At 42.1% G+C, this 26,502-nt stretch overlaps 1 protein-coding gene across 2 annotated transcripts in view; it reads right to left on the reverse strand.

Annotated features, from left to right (window-relative positions):
• Window positions 1-5,670: 5,670 nt before the first annotated feature.
• Window positions 5,671-26,502, reverse strand: part of nectin3a (nectin cell adhesion molecule 3a) — a 32,159-nt gene continuing 11,327 nt past the window's right edge. The window contains exons 2-6 of one of the 2 annotated variants that reach the window (XM_017416460.3): window positions 20,063-20,410; window positions 15,697-15,996; window positions 14,323-14,440; window positions 13,083-13,234; window positions 5,671-10,934 (exon numbers count right to left, since the gene is read on the reverse strand). In XM_017416460.3, coding sequence (XP_017271949.1) covers window positions 10,279-10,934; window positions 13,083-13,234; window positions 14,323-14,440; window positions 15,697-15,996; window positions 20,063-20,410 — 1,574 coding nt within the window. In that variant the 3' untranslated portion in view covers window positions 5,671-10,278. Of the gene's footprint in view, window positions 10,935-13,082; window positions 13,235-14,322; window positions 14,441-15,696; window positions 15,997-20,062; window positions 20,414-26,502 lie in introns of both variants that reach the window. The other variant, XM_017416459.3, reaches the window with a different exon arrangement.

A 26,502-nucleotide genomic window follows, 5' to 3' on the forward strand; every position in this document is an offset into this window, starting at 1 on the left:
TGCTGCTTATCGGGCCTTGTAGGAGCCGCGGACAGACGGACGCAGACAGGTGAGAGGAAACAGCTTCAAACTAAAAATAACAGAAGAAGCACAAAATAACAAGCACAGAGACGTTTACAGATAAAATGATGGATGCAGGAATTCTTCTGTCCAATCTGAAGCCTTTTTTTAGCCTGAACTCCAACAGCATGACACAGAGGGTGGCAGTCAGTCTGTCTGTCTATTGGACAGACTGAGCTTCATTGTCCCCGCTGGACGTGTCCTTAGAGACAACGAAGCTCCATTGATGTTTCCTAAACCAGGAAAATTTCTCAACAGTGATGAGATTTCCATTAAAATTGTCACATATATTAGAAAAATCATTAAAGTTTTAAACAGCGGGGCATCAAATGTGCTGAAATAAAGTGCTTGACAACAGAATAAAAACCTAAAACAGAAGCATTCCTCGAAAAAACACATTTTGCCCAATGAGATGAGAAAATCCAGACTTATAGCTACTTTGGTCAAACCTTTAAAAATAAATGTTATGTGCAGTCTCATGCATATCTCACATGAGCTTGGACCATCTGTCGGATATGACTGTCAGCTACTGTCACACCAAAGTTTAGCTCAATGTGCGTAAAAATCCCTAACATGAAGCCATATTTGTGTCGGCAAAGGTCGACACAAATTAGCTGTAGATCAGTTATAGATCTACAGCCAATCATTTCTTTCTGGGCATTTCATTGAGGAGATTTTTTGCTAACAAACAAACAGGGTTGACTCCAGCAGTTAATGTCAAGGTCAAAACATAACTGCCCTTTCACCTCCTTGTTAGCTCCTGGGTGATAACAGGTGAATAAATGTTAAGTATGTTTTTAATCACAGGTAAAGCTGATAAATCTCAGTCCTTTTGGTGATGATGTCAGCAGCTTTTTGGCCAAAGACTGAGTATAAGAAGTTTGAGACGCTGAAGTGGTTTTTGATGGATTTAGCAGGAGCCAAATGAAACTGGACACATTTTTCGTATTGTTCCAAGAAACTGCAGCTCGTTTCCTTTTTACTGAAACCCTTCAACACGTATCGTATAAATGCCTTCATACTGTGTATAGATCAATCCATCCACATCATGTATCTTTCTCCAGCTGCACAAACACATGGCGCAGCTCCATTTATAGCTGTGGCTCCAAATGTGTGTTGTTATTTCCCAGGAAACACGGCATTGTTTTCCAGGGATTAAAATTCACTGGCGATTATATCTGCTCCGGCACTGCCGAACAAAGCAGCGGGACGTGGGGGGGTCCCACCTGTCACGGCTCAGTAAGGCGGCCGCCCACCCATTCTGATCACAGCCTGCTTCGTGCCATGAGCCCAATTAGAGCTGGATCCACTGGAGGAACCCAAAATCTTCTGACCACACGCGTCTTTCACCTGCAGTGGGTGGTACTGTTAGCAAAATGTCTCATAAACCACAGGGCTGATTTTAATCTACATCTGAAGAGCCCAATTCAAGATGGCTGGAGGAGCTAATCAAACTTAGCAAACACCAAAATGGCTACAACTCAGTTGGTTTTACAGCTGCTGAGGTAATATTTGGTGGGACAGCAGCAGGTAGTCATCCACAAAACACACTTTGAGCACTAATAGGTCAAACAAGGTTTTTGTTAAAAGCTTTGCCATTAACTATTGGAGCCAACACTGATTGTCTGTTAGCAAAACATCCCATAAACTACAGGACAAATTGAAATGACTCTTTCAGAAAGTAATAACCGAGTGTAGTTCTACAACTCATTAACCTTTGGAGCCAATACAACCAGACAACTGGCCTTGCAAAATACATACAATAAATGGATATAATTCAGATATTTGGTGTAGTAGTAGCTGAGGGTAATTTGCTCAAAGTTATTTTTCAAGGTTTGATCAAAACAGCCACAACTTTGTCATTTCTGAAACTAAGATGATCTTAGGCCCTGTTTACACTTGAACAATCTCCTGGAAACATTGAAGATTTCCCATTGTTGATTGGGGAAAAGTTACACATTTACACGGTCATGCTGTGCTCAGTGAATCAGCTGTAGTTTCCAGGCAGTGCACGAGTGTGTGCGTGCAGACACTTCAGTCTCTTGAGCAGTGGTGTCCAATCCTGGTTCTGGAGGGCCACTATCCTGCATGTTGTAGTTTTTTTTCCCCTTCTCTTCAGCAGGCCTTCAGGTTCTACAGAAGCCTGCTAATCACTCAGTCATTCAAATCAGGTGTGTCGAAGCGGGGGAACATCGAAATCCTGCAGGATAGTGGCCCCCCAGGACCAGGATTGGACACTATTGCTCTCGAGCATCGAAGCAGTTACATCCAAAGCTGGTGAATGCAGGAACGTTAGTTGGACCTGCAGTGAGGCTAGGATGCTCCTGCACCTTCAGAAGGGACTCTGCTTTCAGCCATTATTACCGTTCCTGATTTACTCCTGCACGGGCAGAAAAAAATGGTGACTGCAGCAGTCTGTTGTGCACATGTGCGTTTTCACACCAATGCCGGGAGTTTCCAAGAACTGAGTCCTGGCTTCAAAAGGTTTAGGCGTCAGAGAATTGCTGTTGTTGTCGCACAATCGCAACAGAAATGTTCTTGTTTCGCTTTAAAACGGCGCTGTGTAAACACGGCCTTGGTTTCAAACTCTGTCATGAAAGAAAGCCGGCGATACGGCCTTTGGTTTCCAGCGTTTGTTGTTTATCGGGATGCAGACTAAACCCTTTCGTCTTTTTAGCTAAATGTCAAATTTTGGTTCTCGCAGTAGTTTTTAAATCTGTCTCTGGAAAACCTTTTTTTTTGTTTTTTGAGTCGGCATTGAGAAAAATGCAGCCCTTCAGCAGCAGCAGCAGCAGCAGCAGCAGCAAACTTTTCCATGGCTGCAGAGCGGACTGGGAATAAGCCACAGGATCCGCTCTGTGAATGGCCCTCAGTGGAGCCCAAAGTAACAATGTGTCTCGTCCATGAAAACCTTCATTGTCTCCGCTCGCGGTCCCTCAGGAGTCTCTGCACAAAGGAGGTTTTGTCTCAGTGCCCAACCTCTCGTCTCTGTCGGAAGCACATCCAATTATCCCGCAAACAAGTCAAACGCGCTGCAGAAAGGTGACGCAGGAGGGGGTCTGCGTGTCTTACATGACGACCACTTCTCCCCGCCGCTCTCGTGAGGTTCTGCAGAAGACATTATTGTCGGTTTTCTGCTTTCTTGCCGTAAGCAAATAAGACCGCTTCTATTGTGTCTGGCATGTTGGTTATACACTCCGGTGTTTAAATGCTTCTTTGTTGTTTCACAATGAAAAGCTGTTTTTGTGGCCAACAGATCTGAGAAGACGGAGTGAAACACAGACAGACGGACCTCTTTGTCCAATGATACGCTGCAGGAAAGTTAAACAAAGAACTGAAGTCCTATTGTCATCTCTTGTTACCAGATGAACAACTGTATTGAGTCAATGACTAAATGTGTGAAAGACGTCTTTACTTCTTAATTGTACTGTTGCACAGAAAAAAATGACAGTAAAAAGAAGAACAAAAAGCTCTTTTTTTTCCAGGATATGTCAACATGAGGACCTTTGAGTAGCTGTCAAAACAAATTACCTGCTGTCCCATGGTAGGTAGAGTTGTCTAGATGTCATCATAAACATGTAAATATTCAATATTCATGTGTACTTTAAAGATTAAAGTTATAAAAACATTGAATATACATGCTGTTTAAATTACTTTTTCTAAATATTAAATATAAATCTATAAAAATGGTCAACCTAAATGTCTGTAAATGTGAGTACAGTCAGATAAATGTGAGAAAAATGAGCTGAATAGTTAAAATGTGTCAACTAAAAATGTTTTTTACATTCGGCGCCTCATATGGTGGTAGTTGAGAGTCATCCCCAGCACGTAGTCTGAGCAAAAAAAGATCACCCAAAATCTTTGTTTAAAACTTTGGCATACAAGGCTGCAGGTGATATGCTTTCTTTCATTAAGTGCTTGGTTTTATGACACTTTGGTCAACGTAGGTTCTTTATAAATGTGCTAAAGTAATAAAACAGATATGATCAAAACCAGCATCGGAGAGGGAACCATAAAAAAAAAGAACCACTTGCTCACTGAAAGAAAGAAAAAACCTGCTCTTCAGAGTCTTCTGACTGAAACAGAGTCGTACCATTTTCTTCCCACAGGCCTGTTTTTCCACCACAGGTGGCGGCAGTCCTGAAGCCTTGCACGCTTCACTTCGAAATATGGGCCGGGGGAGACGGCGGGCCATGTGACAACATTTTTGTTGTAGCTGCTCCATACTCTCCCACCCTCTGCAGCATTTCATTATTTCCAAACCCATGGGCTCAAACAATTTGTCTGCCTGGCTCAGTCAGCTGTGGCCTTTGATGTGAGCCCCCCGGAGGTGCTGCCGTTGGGTCTGATAGCCTTAAAATCTGTATTTTTGGAGAGGAGGAGCAGGGTGGGGAGCACAAATACGAGGACTCTTGTGTCTGCTTAATAAACAGTGAAAAGTAATATAAGACAGCAATGCTGCTGGGAGATTTGATGAAACTTGTCCTGATATTACCATCTTTTTTGGGGGGATGGGGGCTTTGCAGCACGGTGAAAGGACCTGCTGGTGCTTTACGAGGTAACAAACTAAACACGTTTGCTGACTGATTCATTACTTGTGGAAAAAAAAAAAAGCCCCTCGCAGCCATCTGCCCAACAAAAAAACAAGCGGTAACCCAAGCCCACCAACACAGGCGTATTTACCCACCCTGCCTGCACAAACATGCAGATGTTAGAGGTGATGGATTAGGCCGGGGTTATCCCCGCCAGCCAGCGCACCGATAACACGGTGAGTGCTTTCGGACCGGGCAGATGTGGACGCTAAAGTGATGAAAGTGAAGTCCAAAACGGGGGGTGGATTTCTCCCCCTTGTTGAACATGCCACAAAGGATTTAAGTATCTGGTTTCTCCTCCTGCTCCTAATCTGGACCGGAGGGGACGATTGTCACTTTTCTGGACAGCTCGTGTAGATATTGTCTGCGGCACCTGCAAAGCCAGGTCAACGCCGGGGATTAAAAGCAGGCACTTAGAGTGGGAGGGTCTGGATTAGAGACGCCGTCGTAAATTCCTCCGCGAAAAGTTCTCAGGGCGTAATTTGGGTGCAAGGAGTTCGCGGTGTTTGAGGAGAGACACCTTCCCTCTCCGAGGACGGACGGGTGACGGGAGGCAGCTGTGGGTGGTCAGCAGCACAAACGCCGCGCTCCCCTTCCCCTGTGAATGTGAAGCAGTGATGAAGAGGGTGCTGAGTTTGATGGGATGAAGAGTTGGGCGAGACGGGTCATTTAGTCCCTACACAGGTGAGGACAGAGGAGGAGGCTGAAGGTGACAGAGACTGATGGTCTTCTTCTACCTTCGTCCTTATTGATCTGTTAGTTTGTTTTATGATTCATCAATAACAAAAAAACACAAGATGAAGGCGGACAGTTAGCAAAATATCTCATGAACGACTAGACAAAACTTAGTAAACGTGCAGGAAGTAATCACTGGATCATCTACAAAGTGATCATTGTTTTTTCCCTTTATGCCCAGTACGCTCTCCGAACAATTAGAAAACAACTTTAACTCTGCATTTATTCACCTTAAAAGACCCTTAAAAAACTATTTTTTGAAAGGAGGATTCCAGGACACACGTGAGTGCAATAATGGTGGTTTTATTGCAAAGAAAAGAACAAAATAAAATCCACCCCCGGTCACCTCTGGTTCCTGTGAGACGTCAATCCGTCAGAGAACACCGTACAAAAGAATCGGTCAAACTCTCCAGAACAGATAGAAAACGCAGTGAAAACGGGACCGCCGTCTAATTTATCATGAGACCAGCGCCCTGTGGAAGCTTGTAGGATAAACTAATATTCTGTGAAAATTACAGACCTCATACAAAAAATAAGATTTCTTTTTTTCCATATAATAATAATAATATAAAAGCCAGCATATTTACAGGACAATATTTTCTATAAGCCTGGCTTGACTAAATTCCCAGTGAAACTTTCCTTTTATTACAGTTTTCTCAGTAACCAACTTGTTACACGTGTCCTTTAAAGTCTATAAGGCATGATAATCAACCTTTAGTCCAGTCAGATGCTTTGAAAACAGCAAATCTTAAATATGAAGATGGAATACACATTATGAGAGCACGTCTAGCTCTTAATAACATTAACATCCTTTGCAATAATGCTTTCAGGAACTATCAGCGTTTAAAGTTTCTGTGCATTGCTCAGCCCATTTAAGGCACCAGCTTTTCAGTAGGGAAGTCCAGAACAAACAGAACAACGGAGGAGTAAAAAGAAAGCAAAACAATGAATCCCACTCTAATACTATCCAAAATATGTACACGTATATAAACATTAATGACAGAAAATAACAAAGCGCCGTTGGCGGCAAATAACTGTACATGCAACCAGTTGGTCAGCAACAAACGAAAACTTTGGAAAAACATTCATCACCTCAGTTGGTTTCGCTTTCTTTCGTCAGCCTTTCAAAATAAAAGATCAAGAGATCCTTTTTTTCCAGAGCAGAGGCGGCGGCTTGCATGGAGCAACTTTACCAAATAAGAAACCGACGCTAACAACTATAAATCAGTCGTAAAAAGAAACGAAATGTGCATGCAGACACGGATGTGCCATATATCACGGGGTACGAGCACTTCAGCTGCCAAGCGTGATCTAAAAGTTGATTAAAAAGCCGAAGGTTTTGGGGCGAGGACTGCTCTCTTTGAACGTGGGCTGCAGCGGCAGATGTGTGCGCGCCACGACGAGGCCCAGAGCGAGCCGAAGAGATTAAAGCGGTTTATTCTAAGACATCTAAACCTTCGACCAGAGCCCTGGCATGAGAAAACAAGGGTGGAGAATTACACCCAATCGTACAAAACCCCCCCCCGATGAAAAAGAAGACCTCAAAGTATCGGCAACACTCTGCCTTCAACACACATGGAAGGTCAGTGTTCTGGCAGCAAACACACCGACCGGCTAACAGAGGATTGCTTCTAAAAGTTTTCCTTTTTCATGGAAGATTGAACAGAAAAGCACTTTGATCCGGGTGTCACCAAACACAGCAGCGAGTGGAAAAGCGTGAGGTCAAATCGAGCACGGTGGGATGAGATCACTGATGAGGTCAGCTCCTTTTGTCTTGACTTCATTTCACAGGATTTGTTGTTTGCAGGGAAAAGAAAAGAAAAAGAAAAATGCATGTTTCTATCCCGTGGGGAGTCATTAAACATTCAGCTGTGACCTACACAGTTCTGGACCTTCTTTCGCTGGTGGATTGAGTTTCTTGTTTCCATGATGGCTGCGGATCCTCAGAGGAGCCAAACCTCAACATTACAGCCCGCTCAGCAGTGACGTCAGCTGCTCAACCTAACACTGAAGGATCACTTATTTGTCGCTCCCTCTTCTTTTATTTATTTATCTATCTTTGTCGCCCAATCGCCATCTTGAACCACGACGGCGGCGGCGCGCCGAGCGGCAGCAGCTTTAACGGCCGGTGGTTCGCACGGCCACATAATGTCAGATGATGACAGCTGCTGGAGTCACATCTGGTATTCATAACCGATTACTTTGATCCCACGTTCAGAAAAGCTGCGAGGACCAATTGGTGTTGATCTCAGAGGCAGAAATCAGAAAATATTCAGGAGAGAAACTGGGAGAGACGGCGGTGAAACCTGTTATCAGGGTTAAGTGGAGAAGGCCGAGGTCTGCCTGGTCTGTTTTTGAAGTTTGCTGAAAACGATAATAACAGAGCCGGGCTTTTAACAGCACGACCGGGACTGAAATTAACTTATCTTAATGACAATAACAGTGTATATGGTTCAAGCTGTTAATAGAACCACATTTTTACACAGTTTGGGATCAATGTGCTTCTGAGATTGTTGTCTTAGTGATGTAGTTTGGTTTTCAGGCCATTCCTGCGCCTGATTTAGAGTTTTTTCCACCAAAGAGGCTCCAGTGCTAGACCACTTCTGGTGCTGAAACTGGTTCTGGTTAAGAACCTGGTAGGTTTTCCACAACACAGATCCACGTCGTATTAAACGTCTCATCCAGAGAGTTTCTGTGGGGGGGGGGTCACAGGGTTTTAGTCATTAATCCTGGAAACAAAGAACTCCACATCACTGGTCTGTTTTATAAATGCTGTTTCAGTCAACACTCTGTGTTTGGGATCGATCTGCCGACCGACATTTCTGACCGGCAGCAGAACGTGATAATAAAGAGCTTTAAGTTGTGTTTTTGAATTCAGCTGAAAACAGCGACGCTCCGACCCGCTGCCTGCTGCTACCTGACGACAAAAAGAGGAAAGGTGAGATTACTCCACTGCTAAACTGACCTATTATTCATGTTGAAGCAAAGTATTTTATTGGTTGTTTGGCTAACCCGCTTCCTGCTCCTGACAAAAGTGGTTCTTAGTTCTGGTCCAGCAGAGAGTTGGTGCCGGGTTAGAACTGGTTTTTCTCCGCCTGAGCCGGATTTTACGATGGTGGAAACAGAAAACGGCTCCGGTTTAAACACTAGAACCCATCCATCCATTTTATTTTCCGGGTCACGGGGAGCTGGTGTCCATCTCCACCCGTCACTGTGCGAGACGTGGGGGGGGGACACCCTGGACAGGTCGCGTGTCCATCACAGGGACACACAGACGAACGAGACCTACTAGAACCCATTTGGTGGAAAACCTCCCCTATTGTGACCCGACTTTCTTCCACTCGACCTTTCCATGTAAACACACATTAGACTTTAAAACCACACTGAGGTTTCACCTGATAAATATTTACCTGTAGATCATACACAGGTGGTTGGCATCGATTGCAATCAAAAATCTGTCAACAAAACCAGACAGTGGTTGCCTGAGTCGGGTCTATTGTCAAACTGAACCACAACAAGCACGTTTTTAAGGAGCAGTTCGCTCCTAACGCATGAATACTGAATGGAAAGTTAAGAAAACTGGTATCATTTTGTGCTACTCCACTCCAAAACCCAAACAAAACTGGTGTGTTGGAAAGAAGATGCTGAATTCTGGCAAAGCTGTTGGAAAATAGAAGCTCTTACGTGGCAGAAAATGATAAAAGTGCCGTCAGATTGACACCTGAAAAATTAGCATAAACCTCCACGACTGTCTGAGGACGAAGACAAAACTCACCGCCTGCCCTTTTTCCATTAACTATTCTGGCTTTTGTAAAAAGAAAAAAATGACAAGAGGAAGAAACTGCAGTGAAGTTTTATGTGAAGAGCTGCCAGCGTTACGCTGCACACACTGTCAAGATAAGCAATTTTACTAAATCCTGCAGTTGTGTGAAAATGTTTCTGAGTAATGTGCATTTAAATCAGACTGCAGGTACAGAATTATTTCAGTAAACTTTTTTTTTTTTAGAGCCACCCAATTTTACGCAGTTTGTGTACTTAAAAAAAGTTTTAATTGATAATTGCTGTGGCCGTGGTAACCATTCCTGTTGAAATTTTAGATGAGATTTTGAGGAACAGTTGAAAGTAAAAGTGCTTTCCACAAGGAGTGGTCCATTTAACCACTTCTTGACTGATTAACATGAAATTCTGCGAGTTTGCAAAAAGACAAATGTACCAAAATGTTGACACCGAGTTGTGTTTTTATGTAATGTCCTCCCATCAACACTTGGTTTTCCCTCGGTACGACACCCGTGCAAATCTCCCTTTTAATCATGTGACTTTCCCTTTCACTTAACGTTACCTTTGGATTTAAAAAGCATGCGATTTAATTTGCTTTAAATTGTGATTGCAGCCACGTTACACACTTCACCTGTGTGAAAATGTACAAAGCAGCCAAGAGACCATTTTCTAAATGCCACAGAAGTTGTGAGGTTTTTATAAGAGCAGAGCTCAGTCAGTCTGGGGTATAAATACTTCACCAACGAGGGTCTGAGCACCTGACCTCTGACCTGTGAAAAAGACAGGTGCAAACACAAACAAGCAGAACACAAAACCCCATTCACATCAGTTGAAACTTCATTGTACACCCAAGCAAAAAAACAGATACTATCTCTGAGGCGTTCCAGCTTATTTGCAGCTCTTTGCTACAAAAATTGTAATACAATCCACAAAAATATCTTTAAGGTTAAGTGGTTACAATCAAGGCAGAGCTGGATTACTCAAAGGGCTCACTGTGAAACCGAAAAAAAAATTCAAACATGAGCTTTAACAGAAATAACATCCTTTGAAGATTTATCTGTCACTTGTTGACTTTTTCTCAGTCAGATGTCCATTGGTTTGTTTGCAGCTTTCCTCAAACATACCACTCCCTGCGTGAAATCACAGATCCGTCCATGTGGGACACATAGTCGCTGTCTGTACCATTGTCATAGCAGTCATCCGGGAGGTAGGGGGAGCCGTTGTTCACAATGGGGCTGTGTACAGGAGGCCCACAGGGGTGCATGTTTTGGGTGTTGTAGTGATCTGTGAAGTAGTTTCCATCCTTGACGCCCCTGTGTCCGTCTCCCCTGTCGGCCCAGTCTTCCCGATCCTTCCGTTCAGGGGTGTAGTCGGGGTAAATAATGTCCCCACCCAGTTTGGGCTTCAACTCCTGGCTGCCTTTGCTCAGTTTGTCCCCGTAAACCTCCTGTAGCTCGTGCGGCTGCAGCACGTCCACCTGAGACTCCTTCTGCATGTCGGAGGGTCCCAGGTACTGTTTGGTGTAGTAGTCTCCTCTGAAGGTCCTGCGCTGGCGCATGAAACAGGCGCCGCCGAGGATCAACAGCAGCAGCAGGAAGAGAACGCCGCCCACTGCCCCGCCAACAATAGTGCCCAGGCTGCTGTCGTGGATGGAGGCCAGGGTGGGGGAGGTGAACAGGGCTTTCTTCCGGCCCAGATCAGTGTCCGTTCCAGAGGTGTCGTGGAGGAGGGAAGCGGTGGTGCTGGGTGCTGCGGTGGTGGGGGGAGGATCTGCAGAACAAACGCCATGAAAGGGTTTAAACCGGAGAGGAAGGACAGCAAATGGAGTGAGGAGTTGTAAAACCGATACAAAGAAAAGAACAAGCTTTATGTTCTGTAGAACTTGGCAAACCAAACCCATTTCTTTATTAATTAATTTATAACAACTCTGCAGAGGAATCTCTGTTGGAGCAGAAACGTCTCTCCTGAAACAGTAAAAAAAAAAATCTGCTGAAAGCTGAGCTGTACGGCAAAAGAAAAGAGTGGAAATGAAAAAGGCAGAAAGAGGTTAAGTGCTAAATGTCAGTGTGAGTGAGTGTGAATAACACAGAGATATAGGAGGGCATGCACTCATGAGCATCGGAGGGAGTTTGATTAGCTTTACCCTCTTTATTCTAAAGCCAGCTTTGGGGAAGACATGTGAGAAGATGAAACACTGTGTGATCGATGTGAGGTTCCTGCAAATGATTTGCCCTTCGCTGTCCAGCTCTTTGATAGCAGCCAGAGCCGGAGAGACAGAGTCTGCTCGGAGCTCAAGGTCAGGATAAGTGCCTCCATGGTGACCTGCAGTCTGCAGGACGGAGAGCAGCCTGATAACACTATCCAGTGAGTTTACAGACATGTCACACCGGCCTGACTACAAAGAGCTGCAGTCCACATCATCAAGAGATACTTTTGAATCCCGAATCCTTTTAGAGCTGAAATGACTTCCAATACTGAGTTAGAAAGATTCTGGTTACCTGAAATTATGCTCGGTGTATGGAGAAACAGCAAAGGCATGAGAGAAAGTAAACAAAGGTGAAGGCAGGTAAGCTAGTGAACTTCACCTTGTGTTTTAGTAAACATCAATCTGAACCTGCAGCGGGACGTTTTACCCTAATGTGGGAGAATCTACAACCATGTAGGTGATCCTCGGAAAGACGAGCAGTCAAAAATGACAAGGCTCCGGAGACATCAGGGAATGTGAAACGGCCACAGCGAGCAGACGTGGAGGGGAGGGGGGCATTACTGAGCTCAACCCGGTCATCTCCACAGGGAACGGAGGCAAGAGGATGCATGCCCAAGACTCAATATTTGACAAGAGAAACAAGATAATTGCTCAGTGCAAGTCCACTCTGGACAGGATGTCAGCTGCGCTTTCATTTGAAGAATGACTCCTGAACGCAGACGAAGCTCAGCAGCCCGTTTTAAGACTCCAGCAGCTCTTCCTCCTCAGCAGTGAGAAGCTAAACTGAACTGCGAGGGTTAAAAAAAGAAAGAAAAAAAAAAAAAAACATGGATCCAAAAGAAGCATTTACTTTGTTTGGGAAAAAACTGAAAGCAGCAGAGAAGGACTTAAAAAAAAAAAAGCAGAGTTCTCAGGATCCACACCCTGGCTTCGTAAAAAAATAAATAAATAAAAAAGAAGCCAACCAGCCAAACGAGGACACACACAGGAAGCAGACAGGAGGAGTTCAGTTTGTTAGACGCTTTATTTCATGATTTACACCAATTAATCAACGAGCTCAAATCTAAATGCAAGGAGAGCCTGTCTGATGATTCAGCGAGTCGCCTCTCGGATTATTTCATAGCTTACACTACAGGGTGTTGAATTAGGCTAAATAATTTGATCATTGTGTGCACCGCTGCCATTAGAGACAACATAGTGCTGAATACCACATTTTTCTGGGTTATAAACACAGACATCTGCGTGCTGCAAACCTGTGAACACAATTCATTACGTTTCGCTGTGAAACCCAACCTTAACAAAGCACAGTAAAAAGACTGCATGGGTGCATACTTTGCAGAAGCAGCATAGAGTAAACACCTTCTTCCTTATCGGAGACATCTAATGTTGCCAAAACCACACCACTGGAAATGTTTGGTACTGATACTCTTTATCTGCACTCTGTGCTCCTCTGTTGCCAGGAATGTGTGAAAGTAGATCTGGGCAGACATTTGTATGTACATAAAGGCTTTAACGCTTCTTAAAGTTCTGATCTGTGGCCTGAATTCACTGAAAACTGGATCTTTTATGAGAAAATTTGGAAGAACGCAAAAAAAAAGAAACTGCGCTCTTTTTGACGCTGAATGTTAAAAGGTTAGTTATTTGAGTCAGCAGATGGTTAAAAGTGTAGTAAAAGTTGATTAAACAGTGTGGAAAAAAAATGTTAAAAGTACCGTGAACCCAGAAATTCACGTCCCGACTGCGGAGGCCGACGTCGTTGGTCACTTCGCAGCGATAGATGGCAGAATCATTGTGCTGCAGCCGGCGGGTGAAAGTAAGGCTGGCGTTTGAGATCCGAACCCCATCAGGGACCGATCCGTCCAACCTGAAAGGGAATTAAACGAGACATAGTTTAGTTTTCAGCAGAAAAAATGATTATTTCACACTCAAGTTATGTCTGTATGCTTACATTTTCATCTACAATAATGATATAAAAATGATAACTTTGACATGTCAAGACACATTTCTTGCTCTCAAAGCAAGAAGATGTCAAAAAGCTGCCAACAGGCTCGTGTTGCTCTGATGCACAAACAGCTTGGAAACTTTATTTATAGCAGGGAGGCTTCCCAAAGGGCGCAGAAAAGCATTCGACAGCTCCAGTATCCAAGCTCCGAAGTTATACTGGAGGTAATTTATAGACACGAGCTTCTTAACTTTACTGCTTCATTTAGATTTATTAAACCCAGTTCAGAATGACTCGAGCACCAAACAGCAGCAGACTTCTTCATGTTGTATTCGCTCATTGAAGTTACTCAAATGGGTTTCATTTGCTAATATTAAGAGCGCAAACAGATATGCAGATTTTAAAAATCGGTTGTAGTAGCAGCCTGTAAAGTCAAACTACCAGCAATATATTCAGGTTTTATTATCCTTAAGTGTGAGAGTTGAGTTGCAATTGTGACTCTAAAAGCTTTTTAATGATCATGTTATGCAACAGGACAGAAATTCGAAATTTAAAGGATTGCGTGAACGTAGATTTTAAACTCTTTATGACACTATTTTCTTCCGAAGGGCTGCAGTTTCCTAATCAGTATCTCTGTGGGACGGAGCCCCTCGGTTTGATTATAGGAACATTCCAGTGACTCCTAAATCTAGATGCGTGCAGCAAACACTGATGTTTCTGGCTGCAAATTAAATTTACAAAGAACCATCAACCATCTTTGGTTGAGTAAGTCCAACGTTGCTTTATAAATGTTTACTTTGTCAATTCATCGAGAACCACAAGCTTTAATATTTAAAACTTATCCACTAACAAGCTCCAAAAAAATAAAAATATTTAAATTTTCAAGTTTCTGAAGGTAGATATAAAGAACAGTTCGGCAGCAACACGAGATGCAGAGGAGAAAAGTCCTCACGATGATGAAAGATTCAGAACAGTTCCTCCACAGGCAGGTAGGCGTCGGGGATACTGACCTGATCCACGTAAAGGAACGAGCGGGTGGGTTGGCTTTGGCAGCACAGGTGAATTTCACGTTTGCTTGGCCAACATACCAGTTTTTTTCAATCCCTTGTACTGATATAACTGGAGCAACTGAAAAAAAAAAAACAGAAGGCAACATAAGTTCACAATATTAGAAATGTTTCTGAATTTATATTGAATGCAACTTTCATAACATTAATTCTTATAAAAGCAGAACTGGTAATGCTGACATGTAATTTCTTTTCCAAAGTTATAAGAGTGGGACTTGGTAATCAGTCACTGTGATCAGTCTGATAACAAATCAGCTATTTCAGAACGAACAAAGGCTGCTTTATAAACACAGAAGCAAGCAGCGATGGCAACAGGGTTCAGGATCTGCTGGTTAAAGCGAGCCGGGAGAACACACAAATGATCCTGGGCTGGTGGAAAGTTAGAAAATGACAGGCTCTCTAAAAGAGCAGATGAACTGCACCGACAATAAACTCAAAGCCCAGCACATGGTGCTGTAATAAAACATGGCAAACACCGATGAAGGGATCTAATTTTCCCATTTTGATTTCTCCAGAGGACAAATGAGGAACTCGTTCACTGCGTGGGAAGACGTCACGGTGTTCACTGAACCCTTTTCACACAGTTCAAACATCAAAATTGTGCTTCTTTTGCACTTAAAATCCCTTGGCTCCGCATCTGACATGATTTATTGAACGGGAGAGCGTCTCTCTTCCTGTATTAACCTTGGTTTTGGTGCGCCTCCATCTGCTGCCCCCAGCAGCCTCCCGCTACTTATGTTGCCGTTGAGGACTGATCAATATTTCATAAAATGCCTTCATTAGCCTGCACTCACACAGAACGGAGACTAACAAACTGTTTGTTAAGAAAGTGCATCCGTAGTCATGACGGTGGCATGTTAAAATTACTCTTGCAAAAAATAAAAAAAGTTAGTAATCAGGAAATTTATAAAATAATCCAGTAGTCTGGGTTAAACTAAGTAAGACAGCCTGTAACATTTAAGGCTGCATTATATTTTGGGTCCATTTTATTTAGGTTCTTTCAGCCGAGAGTTAGTTTTGCTGTACTTTTTGACAGTACTAGTTTATAGGAATTAAAATCTAATTAAACATCACTGTAATCCCACTCAAAATTCAGCATCCTGGAACAATAATCAATAGGCAAATTAGTGCAGTTCCAGGGTGGAAATGTGCCTCAGTGATACGGGAAGCTTATCGTAGCATTTAAAATAAAATAAATAATTTAAGGACATGTGAAAGACATGATTTTTAATGCAGGTGGTCGTTACAGTTGTTCTGAAAAATATTTAGCATCTCAGATATGACAGTTAAAGAAGCCTCCTAATAAATAACACTTACAATGAATATTCATCTTGTAGGGTATACGGAACTCGGTCTGCAGGGCCGGGTGCCGCACCACGCAGGTGAGCGTCTTCCCCTGGGCGTAGCTCTGCGGCTGCCACATGTAGTGCACCTGCACGGTGGTAGTGCCGTTGGGCTCTTCCTGACTTTGCCTCTCGGACCGCCCGTACAGCTCCGTCTCCCAGAAAACCTCGGCGGCGGGGCGGCCGCGCTCCGCTATGCAGGTGGCCACCAGCGACTCGTCGCCGCCGTCCAGCAGGGCGGCCGGGCCCGCCGACACGTACACTTTTGGCTCCACTGTTTATGGGAGCGTGAAAAGAAGGGGGGGGAATGACAAAACGGAGAAACATTATGAAACAAATATTATCGATCTTTTTGTGTATATGCATGAATAAATAATGTCCAGTGGCCTCAGTGTACTTAACTGCCAAAAGAGCACAAATTGATTTCCTTCATTTCCCCTACTGTACACACATTAAAAATTAATGACCCATTCTATCCCAGTTATAAAGGGGGTTTTAAGAGGAAATGTCTTTATTGTTGTGTGCCAAGTAAGTTCAAGACAAGGCGATAAACAGCAGCATCACCTGTTGGTTCCAGTAAAGTCCATCAGTGTCTGAGGCATACAAATCATATGAGAAAATCACTCTGTACTGCAGCCAACTTTGCGCTGTGTTTATATTTGACCCTGTTGTGCTGGAGCATGAGGACTCTGAAACACTTTGAACGTCTCGCTGCTTCTGAGCAGGGGCCAGTGTTAAAACCGTTTCCCAGAGAATGACTCAACGTTTAGATGTTTCAGGGATTTTCTAAACAGTGTGGTCGAACAGATCCACGTGAAAAGAATGTGAGCAGAACAATGTAACCCGCTACCTGCTGTGGAAACAAGCAAATTATTCTACACTGCTATGGGATAAAGGAAAAAAAACAAAAGCATGACACAAACTGCCAGCAACGACAGGTGAGAAAGTTCGTTAAGGCGGACGACTCGAGAGGAACAACGCGAGAGCTTGCTGAAGAAGAGGACGACACACTGAAGGGGAAGTGAAGCAAACGAAGCACAGGTTACACCAGCTTGCACTTCTATTTGGTTTATTTCTTCTACTTTGTGTTGCAATAAACCACCTCCCTCCTTGTAAAAAACAAATAAAAAAAGAAATCCAACAAGCAGTTTTTCCACTCGCTGCAATGGTGACAGTTTTAAAGGCGGTGCGTGGGGGCATGCGCCCTCATAATCCACAAGACATGGCCAACGTCTTTAAGACATCTGCAATCTTCCTCCTCCCCAGCCAAGCAGAAGCTCCCACAACACATTCTAGTAACTAGCAGCACCCCTGCCACCCCCCTATATATATTTTTTTTTTCTAAAAATAACCCGGCGTCTCGTGTACCCGTCGCAGAGGCGTGGTTGTCGTTTTCAGGACTCCACCTCGCATTCTTCACCCTGCCCCTCCTTACAGGCTGCGACTTTTAAACAGTAGCTGCTCTATGTTGGCAGGGTGGCCAGCTGAAAGATCAGAATAACTGAATCAGACAGACGTGTTCATTTGGGGGGTTGCAGTCAATAAGGGGAAAAAAAAGCTCTTTTGGATGAATGGAAATTTGTTAGGAGGGAAAGGGTAACAATTTCCCTTTCGGCAAGCTGTCTGCTTTGCTCATTTATGTGCACACGCGTACTAATCTATAACATAACTGCACATTTAACACTAATATAAAAGCGGCAATTTCTGTCTCTAATGTCACTAAATTAAACGTGCATGTCGGTTACAAATGACTAACAGGTCAAGTCAACGTCTCTGCTTATTAACGTTGGTTGCGATATTTCTTTTGTTTTGCAAAAAAAATTGTTTGCAAAACAAAATATTAGGTTCATAGCAACAGCCATTTATAACCTTCTGACTCATAAAGAACTTATAAGGAAGCCCAGCCTTGTTTTAATAGACTAAAAGGAGAAATGAAACTTGCTTCTTGGCGTAAAAACCCCAACACTCGTCAGATAACGGCTCTATTTATTGCTCGTTAAATAAGGCATTGTGAGACAACTCTGAGACAAATATGAATACTGTTTTACCGTCACAATAAATTCTCAGAGTTTAAACTGCTTAAGAAATTTCTCATCAGTAAAAATCTACTTCATTAAACTAATTGTGCTCGTGTTTTGTTTTTAAGACAATTGTTTGGTAGATTTTCATTGACCTGTCAGTGGTTAAAAACAAAAGGCCATTGTAATTCATTCACTCTAAGTAATATTTTCCTCCTCTGCTTCCTTCCTCCTGCTCACACGTTAGGATTCTTGCCTTCGCACAGCGTTGCACGGTGCCAGCTAATCTGTCCTGTTTTGGACTTTCCTGTGTACCGCTGAAGATAAAGATGAAAATTAATCCAGGAAGCTGAAACACAAGCAAACATTTCTTTGCCGTGATGCTGTTCAGATTCAAGATGTTTGCATCGAGAGGGTGTCCTCTGCACGTGTTAATCATTACAACGTGCGTGCCGTGACTTCAGTCTGGTGCTCGCAGTTTGGCTGTTCGATGGTTTTACTTTAGTTCGTTAAAGAGGAATGGAAATGCAGTCATGTGCTTTTTATAATCCTCAAAGTATAAACATGAATCAAAACAGAAATCTTAGGTTCAGATAAAAAAAAAAGAACTTTGTTAAAAAGAAGCAAATACGCTACACACTTTGAAATAAACTTTTCTAGAGTGCATAATGAAGAGTTGAGATAACAGGATCATAATTCTATTTGGGGGATTTACTTTACATGTTTTAAGTTCTAAAAACGTTGTTTTCTTTTTACCGCAGGACCTATTTAAGTTTGAAAGCGTATTCAAAGTGTCCAACAAGTAGATGAGTAACAAAAGAACAGAAGTAAATGTCACACTTCAGGAGTTGGGTCACCTTGCACATATTTTTTACATCAACAAAACAAATGTTTGACAGACACGAGCAGAGGGAGGGAGAAGCAAAAATTCCTCTTATCAGATGTTTCTCATCTGCAAACAAGTTGTCCACAAATCCTCTGGGATTTTGTTGTTGGGTCACAGTCACCTTGTTAAAGTGGAATTATGAGCATCATTATGATAAAAGGGGGAGTTTTTTTCTGTTTTTAAAACACACAAGTCAAAACAAATGATAGCAGAGGAAAAAGAGGTCGCTTGGGAATATAAACTTACTGGCATTAAGTCAGCAGGTTTATGTTTTTTCCTTTAAGTTATATACCATGTGGGACAACCTAATTCCCACATGATGTGTATCAGATTGCAAAGAACATATACTTCCTGCATAATCGTACTCTAATTACATCTGAATTGTAAAGAAGGTGTGTGTTTGCATATGGGTGTGCGAGTGTTTGCATGAACAGAAAAGATGTCTGCAAAGCTGCTCAGAGAAGACAACGAGGTGTAATTGAACTCTGTGAGGTCTCAGACACCGTGGCTGTTGCTGCAATACTTAATGTACCACTCATTAGACAGGAGAGTCTCCTTCGGTCTCTGGAGGAAGACAAGAAGATGCTGCCTACAGTGCAATCTGCTGCTCACATTCAGAGCTTGAAACATACGCTGACCACACAAAAAGGCCAGTGTCTTCAGAGAAAAGCTCTTATTTTGTCAATTGGGAGACAAATTTCTCTTTCGGTCTATTAATTACCTAGTTAGGGTCAAAGATGGAAAGCCTTGACAAATATGATTATGTACTATTTGCTCAAGTCATCTACTAGATAGGGATTTAAAAAGGGTTGTGTCCACGCTGGGTTTGCAAGAACAAAGTGAGTCCGAGTGCCAATTTTACGATTACCAAACAGGTTTAAAAAAAGGAACAACTACTAACAACCAATGCTGCCTTGCAAAAAGAGCTACAGATTGTCTTACATGCTGAACATTTCCATACAACTTGGTAAAATGCAACTGAACATAACCAGACTCAGTCTGAATCACACCCTCCAATTAACTTGTTGCTGCTTCGAACCAAGAAGCTGCGACACTCAGAAGTTCCCTCATACTGTTTAAAGGGAGGAGATGAAAGTCACTGTTAAACATTTAAGCTAAGTTTCTCCCAACCAGCTGCAGTAAAGTTTGCACAATTAAAACTTGTCAAAAGTACCTTTTAAAGCGATTCTGGAAGGAGTGAAATAACAGAGGCGACACCAAAGCAGCTCCTCTACAGCTGCAGACTCCAACAGAGATTTAAGCGTTCGTGGCATGTTTCCAGTTAGTAGTTTTAAATCTTAGGTGTATTCCAACACACAGCGGTCACTCAAGCTTTGCTGAATCACAACAAACAATGTCCTGATTTGACAATTGGCACTTTCAGATAATTGAACAAACAGCTCTGCAGAGATTGAAGATGTAGATTTATACTTTACCTAACACATGAACCACGGCTGTTGCTTGTGTGTTGCCCAGAGGAAAAGTAACCACTTTGCAGGTGTAGGACCCTTCGTCGGGAAAACTGACCCCTTCAAGGATAATGGTGGCATCTCGTACGGAGGGGGAAACAAATGAGATGCGCTTGCTGTAATCTTGAGAATATGAGGTTCCGTACTTGGGATTGAACACTGCCAGGGTAATGGTGCCTGACGGAAGACGGCGTTCCCAGGAGATCTGTGTGAGGCTCAGATTGGATCCCAGTTCTATCCTGCAGCCAAGTGTGATGTTCTTGCCCAGCACCGCGTTCACTCTCTCAGGAACGAACACGCCGTTTCCGCTCACACCTGCTGAGAAACGAGAACGAAGGTGAGAGTCGGATAAATAATATCAAGACGTGTTGTTGTAGCTGTGATTCAACTTTGATTATTCGTTGTCACGCAGTAGAGGAAAATATATGGGACATTCTAAACAAAGAAACAAAAAGATTTTCCCATAGAATCTTAGAAATTTAATAACAAATACTGATATGTGTGATGGAAAGACAAGAATAAAAATCACTACAACTAGAATCTGACAATAAATGATGAATGGAGAGAAACTTCCTGATATCTTGGAAAACTTTGCATTGGAACTAATGCTTAGGAGATAAACATACATTAATAGGGTACACTTGTATTTACCTGGAAAGAAAAAGACAGTTCACTCCCGTGTTAAAAACAAATTCCGAAATTCTCAAAAGGTTTCTCTTGTTCACAGCAACAATCAGGTTTAATGCGTTTTTTTCCCCTCAAAAGTTGAAAGACCAGATTTCCTGTGCATGACTTTGTGCTCCGCTTGGTTTCCTAACCAGCTCCACACTTTCACCACAGGACACTCAGACTGTTCCTCTTGTTAATTACCAGAGCACCTTCTAAACTAGCAGGTAAAAATTCTTGGAAGGAGATGAAACAAAAGACGTAATTGATGGCTTTAATTTCTGCTTTTTATGAGGCCACTAATTTGACTCGAGGCCCACCGCATGTTTCTGTTGTCTGATTTTAAACATGTAAACTTGGCTTTGAACATTAATTACGCTCTGAAAGCAGGAGTCAGGAACACAATGAGAATTTGACTTTGACTGCAGTGGTCACAGGCAAAAAAATTAAAGTACACTTTAAAGGAAATGATGATGAAATTAGTTTTATTGCGTCTTCATGTGTGGCACGTTTAAAAACTCTATGGTCAAGTTAAAAAACATTGTGATTCTTATCAATTTTAAACATTAAACTGGCCCAATGTCAGCCCTCTGCAATGTAAGTATGGTGGAAGGATGTACGTTTTACAAAATTAGGCTGAAATGGTCAGTAAAATAATCAAATTAAGTTTATCTGTTAAAAAAAACTTAAGATGTTTGCAAATAAGATGTTTATTGTGGCCCTCAAAAAGGCCATTTGCAGCTAAGCGGGCAAACAACAGGAGTCGGTGCTTTAAAATATGCTGCGCTGCAGCAGGAGCCAATATATCGCTCTATTGTTTCAGACTCTTATTGTGACAACAACAATCAAAATTATACCATGATGTTGCTCAACTCTTCCAGAGTTAGGAAGATCACTGTTGACAGACGTGCAACGTGGTTGGAGAAAAAAAAAAAAAAAAGAACAAAAACAAAAACATCCAGCTTGGCGGTAGTATATGCTATATCTTGGAAAACTAACCTGAAATAAATCCTAAATTACAGGTTAAGTCTGCTGCTGGGAATGAATCCATCTTAGTCTGTTTTTCCTCTCTTTTTTGTGAGAATAATCATAGTTATGACTCATTGATAGAAACACATAGGCTTGCTTTTAGAAGGATTGAACAAAGATTTATAACACCGGTCCACACTGAATTGTAGAGGAGATCCATTTTAAACCTTGTGAATAAATATTTTCATTTTCAGAAGAAGAAGTAAAGTGCTGCTGTTAGCGATTTCATTCGGAATATTCAAACATTACAGCTTAGCTTTCTTGACATGGCTGCATTCACAGTAAGTTATACTTGGGGGTCATAAATTTCCACTTTGTACGTAGTCTCGGATGTATATGGAGTAAAGCTTATAAAAGTGGCCCACTGACTGGTATTTCAAGTCTTTGGCATGAATATGAGTGGTAAACCACAGCAATGCTATCATGGTTTGAGAGCAATATAACCAAGGAGGCCAAGGCTCCCCGTGCTCCATTACGTCCCCTGTAATTTCAGTGATTACACTCACACGCACGCAGAATTTCTCTCTCCCAAAATAAGAAATAAGTGTGTGACCATGTGTGTAAAAGTAAGGCCTTTCTGTTTGAATGGCTGCTCAAACCTAAAGAAGTAAAGCATTGTGTTCAAGTTTCACGCTTCGATATGATATTAGGGCTTTTCTGTTTGTTTATTTGTTTGTTTTTCCTTTCTGCAGATCAGCGTAAAAAATGTCTGTTGTTAATACGTATTCAGTACAGTTCTGCACTATATTTAGGTTGTTAACACGGTGCCCTTAGAGCAGTAAACTCAAACTGCCTTATTTGTCATCCACTTGAAAAGACATTTGTAAAAGTTGCTTTGGATCATTATACCATTTCCCCACAATAATTTAAACAATCATTTACTTCTTTTTTTTTTTTTTCCTGCCTTTGATTCATGACATGGTTGGAAAAAATGGTGGGCAGAGCTATAATCCGTTTTGCAGCACATATGTTAGCCCGGGTTCTTTGGGTGCACTGGTGTGGGGGAGAACCAGGGTCAGAGCCATGTGGGTCTTTGCATTCCCCACTCTGTGGTTGTCTGAACTGACACTGACAACTGTTTGTTGTCACTCTATTTGTACAACTTTGGTTTAAAAAAAACAAAAAAAACAAGACAACAATACGAGCCTAATGTGAAAAGCTAGGCAGTAATAACAAGATTTACAATTCATCTATAACTGGCCCAAGGATGAAGACGGCTCGTGGGTAAAAATGCTCCTCAGCGTAGGCTGCTTGAGTAATAAACCAACATGTTTGGCATGCGTGACATTGTACTGATGCTTGAAGACACGTGTCTCAGACAGGATTTCTCCTTAGCGTATTCTGCATACTACAGCTACCTGACACGCAGCTCCAACTGCTACCGTTTGTCGTGCGTCCGTCTCCGTGAGCCAGCTTTCAGGTTCGTCGAGGCATACAAAGAAACAGGACTCCATCCGTGCTATGTTCTGTTTGTTTTACAGTAAAGCATTTGGAAACAGGGGGGGAGGGAAGCGTTTAAAATAAAAAAAAAATTTAAAAAAACGGACTCCACCCTTACCATTAGGAGAGACAGATGGCCTCTGCATAGGATACCTTGAGCCAGGAGAAGAGTGGGGAAACTTGGCACTGCTTGCTACAAGAGCACAGTCAGGCCTCACAAACCAGAGGACCATGACATATTATCTAAAATACTGCAGGCAAATGAAATAGAAGCAGTCTGTTACACAAAACTATGATATAGTTTCATGAGAGGACCTGACGTCCAGCTGCAGAACTGAGGTACCGCTCAGAGGTGTCACTATATTTATTATTGGTCATCAATCTTATCCAGTAAACAAAAAAGTTCAGATCTTGACAGAGGTCATCGTGTCACTTTTTCTGATTAGCCTGTAGATAAGAAGAGCCCTGACCGGAAATCTTCTGCCCAGTCTGAGAGACTGCACTTTTGCCCCCTTTTCATTGAGAAACCCGAGGAAAGGATGAACTCATGGGAAGGAAATGCTTGCTCTTTGAAGAAAGGCTTCATATTTGTTTCTTCCCCTCCTGACATCACTAATTGCGACAAGATGCTAGAAAGATGCAGTGGTAAATCAAAACCTTCCTTTTTGCCTGGCAACCGGCTCAAACATTCCACAACGGCCACTTGATGAGCCAAAATCTCCACCTACAAAGACCTGACCCAGCTTCGGCCCTGACCTTCCCAGGAGAGAGCGTCTCTTGGCCTGGGAGGATGTCAGCGAAGCCTGCAGAGCATGTCAGGACCGTGAGAGACACAGGGGATCCACGGTCAGAGACACTTACAAGCAGTTAACTAAACACACAATATGTCATGTTCATGTAGACAAACTCCATGCATAGATTATCATGTCAAACGGCACTCACAAGGGACTGATCTAAAGACCTCACAGGAGAAAAATGCAGACACGAGATCTGTGCAGCAGGGAGTGTGGTTTTTAGGACGAAAGCAGGAGGAAACTGAGTGGAATCGAGAATGAATAAAGGACAAAAAGCAAGAAACAGGTCAGTCATGGAGAAAGAGCGGAAATGAGATGACAGTCAGAAAAAAAACTGAATAGAAATGCAACCGGCTGGGTCAATCATTTCTGCACAGGTTTAATTCAGAAATACATTTTAAATATATTGGCTACACGACATTGGGGGAAAACCTACATCGCAATCTTGTTTTTCTGCAACATAGTGGGAAATAAAATGACATGAGTTTTTTTTTGTGAGATGACTTTAATAGGTTAATCCGGAAAGAGTTATTTTTTTTAAGGTGGATCACATGTGAGGTAAAAACAAATGTTATTGCTGCCTGCTAATGGAGTGAAACTATATTGAGTCTAAGAAACCATTTCCCAGCATATTAACCAAAACCTGCATCTCTATAGTTTGACAAATAAAACCCATGTTGATGGTAAAGTTTGGAATAATAAAATTTACTCAAGTCCCAATGTTGCCCTTTCAAACCCTCTTTTTTCACACATAAATAGAGGTGCAATCACAAAGAAAACCCTCACAGTATGTCGCTTTTGCCCACTTTTTGTTATTGACCTGACTCACCCTTTTGCACAAACATCAGTCCAGCTCTGTGACGACTTCTTGTTCAGAATCTACTAAGCATCAACACAGCGATCACACTTATCACAATTATTTTTAAATATGCAGGTTTAAGAGGAAGGTTATGCTAATCGTTAAGTGAGCCAACTGCACCAATAGACACAGCAGCTGACTATAAACCTCTATTTGATTATCAAGGTCACTCATTAAAAATGTTTTACCGTATATTTAATAAATGCATTTGCAAATTTTGCTAATGTCTCAAAAATTAACACTCAGATAAATCTACGAATGTCTGAAAACCTCACTCAGATTTTTAGAAACGATCATAAAAGAAGTAGTTAGCAATGTGTGAAAAGATTTCTGAGAAAAGAGGAGATCCTAATTCTTTATGTAAAATGTAAGAGGGAAAAAAACTGAACACAAAATTTCAATAACTTGTTAGAGGATGTAGAATACATTCAAACAGAGCCTGGCTTTCAGACTTGTTGCTGATTACAATCTAAATGGTCCTTAGCATCTTCGCTCTCCAGATCTTCTGCCCATCTTTACGCCTCAAAGTCTCAGCCTTCTTTGGAAACAGTTTTTGGATTAAATCATGTTTACATTACTTATTTCACCATTTTTTAATGTCTCAGTTTTGTTTTATTTTTATTATTATTATTATTAGGGGTTGTAATACTTTGGTATAAATTTGGCTGATTTTTAACTTCAGGGATAGCTGATGCAATGAGGTCAGAAGGTAGAGTTGGAACCATTTGTTCGGCCCGGATGGCCTCTAAATCAGAAACTGGGGTGAGCGAACGTCACACAATGAATATACGTCTAACGCGGGCCTCCCATGCCTCTATTTTCGTAAGGCCTATAACTCTGTCTCAATCAGTCACAAATAGGATAGGCCAAGTGTTGAATTGCATGTTTTATAGCATGCCTTTATTGTAAGAAATATTTGTGCAGAGTGAAGAAAACATTAGTCTCTATACCAGCACTAATCTGCCCCCTTCCTTCCTTGCATTGTGTCCTGCGAGGGTGTGAGGCTTTTTCAGTGGGCTAATTGATGGTCGAGACAAACACAGGCTGACAGGCCTTTAAAAAGGGGCAGGCGGGCCTCTTTCACATGTCACTGTCCTCTTCAAAATCCTTTTTCTCTTTTCTCCCCCACAGTGATGTGGACTTGTGTGCCCTTCTCATCCGAGTCACATTTGATTAAAAGATCAGCAGCTAAAAGCAAAAGATCAATAGCGTCGACATAGACAGTATTATGAGGGGTTCCAACCTCTCAGAGTCAACCAGATCTGTACTGCAGGACTCGGGAAGGACAATGTCTGCCACTGTGTACCAAAGGAGCACAAACATCCTTCAGCATCCTGCCTCAGAGTGTGGGATTTGTTATTGTTTGTTGCGGGGGTTGAGGTATTTCATTCAGTATGAACACACAATGCAGTAGATCTGAAGATGGACAGCAGTGTTATTTTTCAAAGCAACGAGGCACAACTTATTTATTTATTTATTGTCAAGGATGGTAACAGAAATTTAAGAGGGGCCAACGAAAATAATTTTGAAGGTTTTGTTTCTGTTTGTTTTTAAGAAAGAGACTAAAATACAAGTTCCTTGATAAAAATAATAAAAACACAACATCCCAACCCTATAAA

This window comes from Kryptolebias marmoratus, linkage group LG2 (assembly GCF_001649575.2).
Source record: "Kryptolebias marmoratus isolate JLee-2015 linkage group LG2, ASM164957v2, whole genome shotgun sequence".
Classification (NCBI taxonomy): domain Eukaryota; kingdom Metazoa; phylum Chordata; class Actinopteri; order Cyprinodontiformes; family Rivulidae; genus Kryptolebias; species Kryptolebias marmoratus.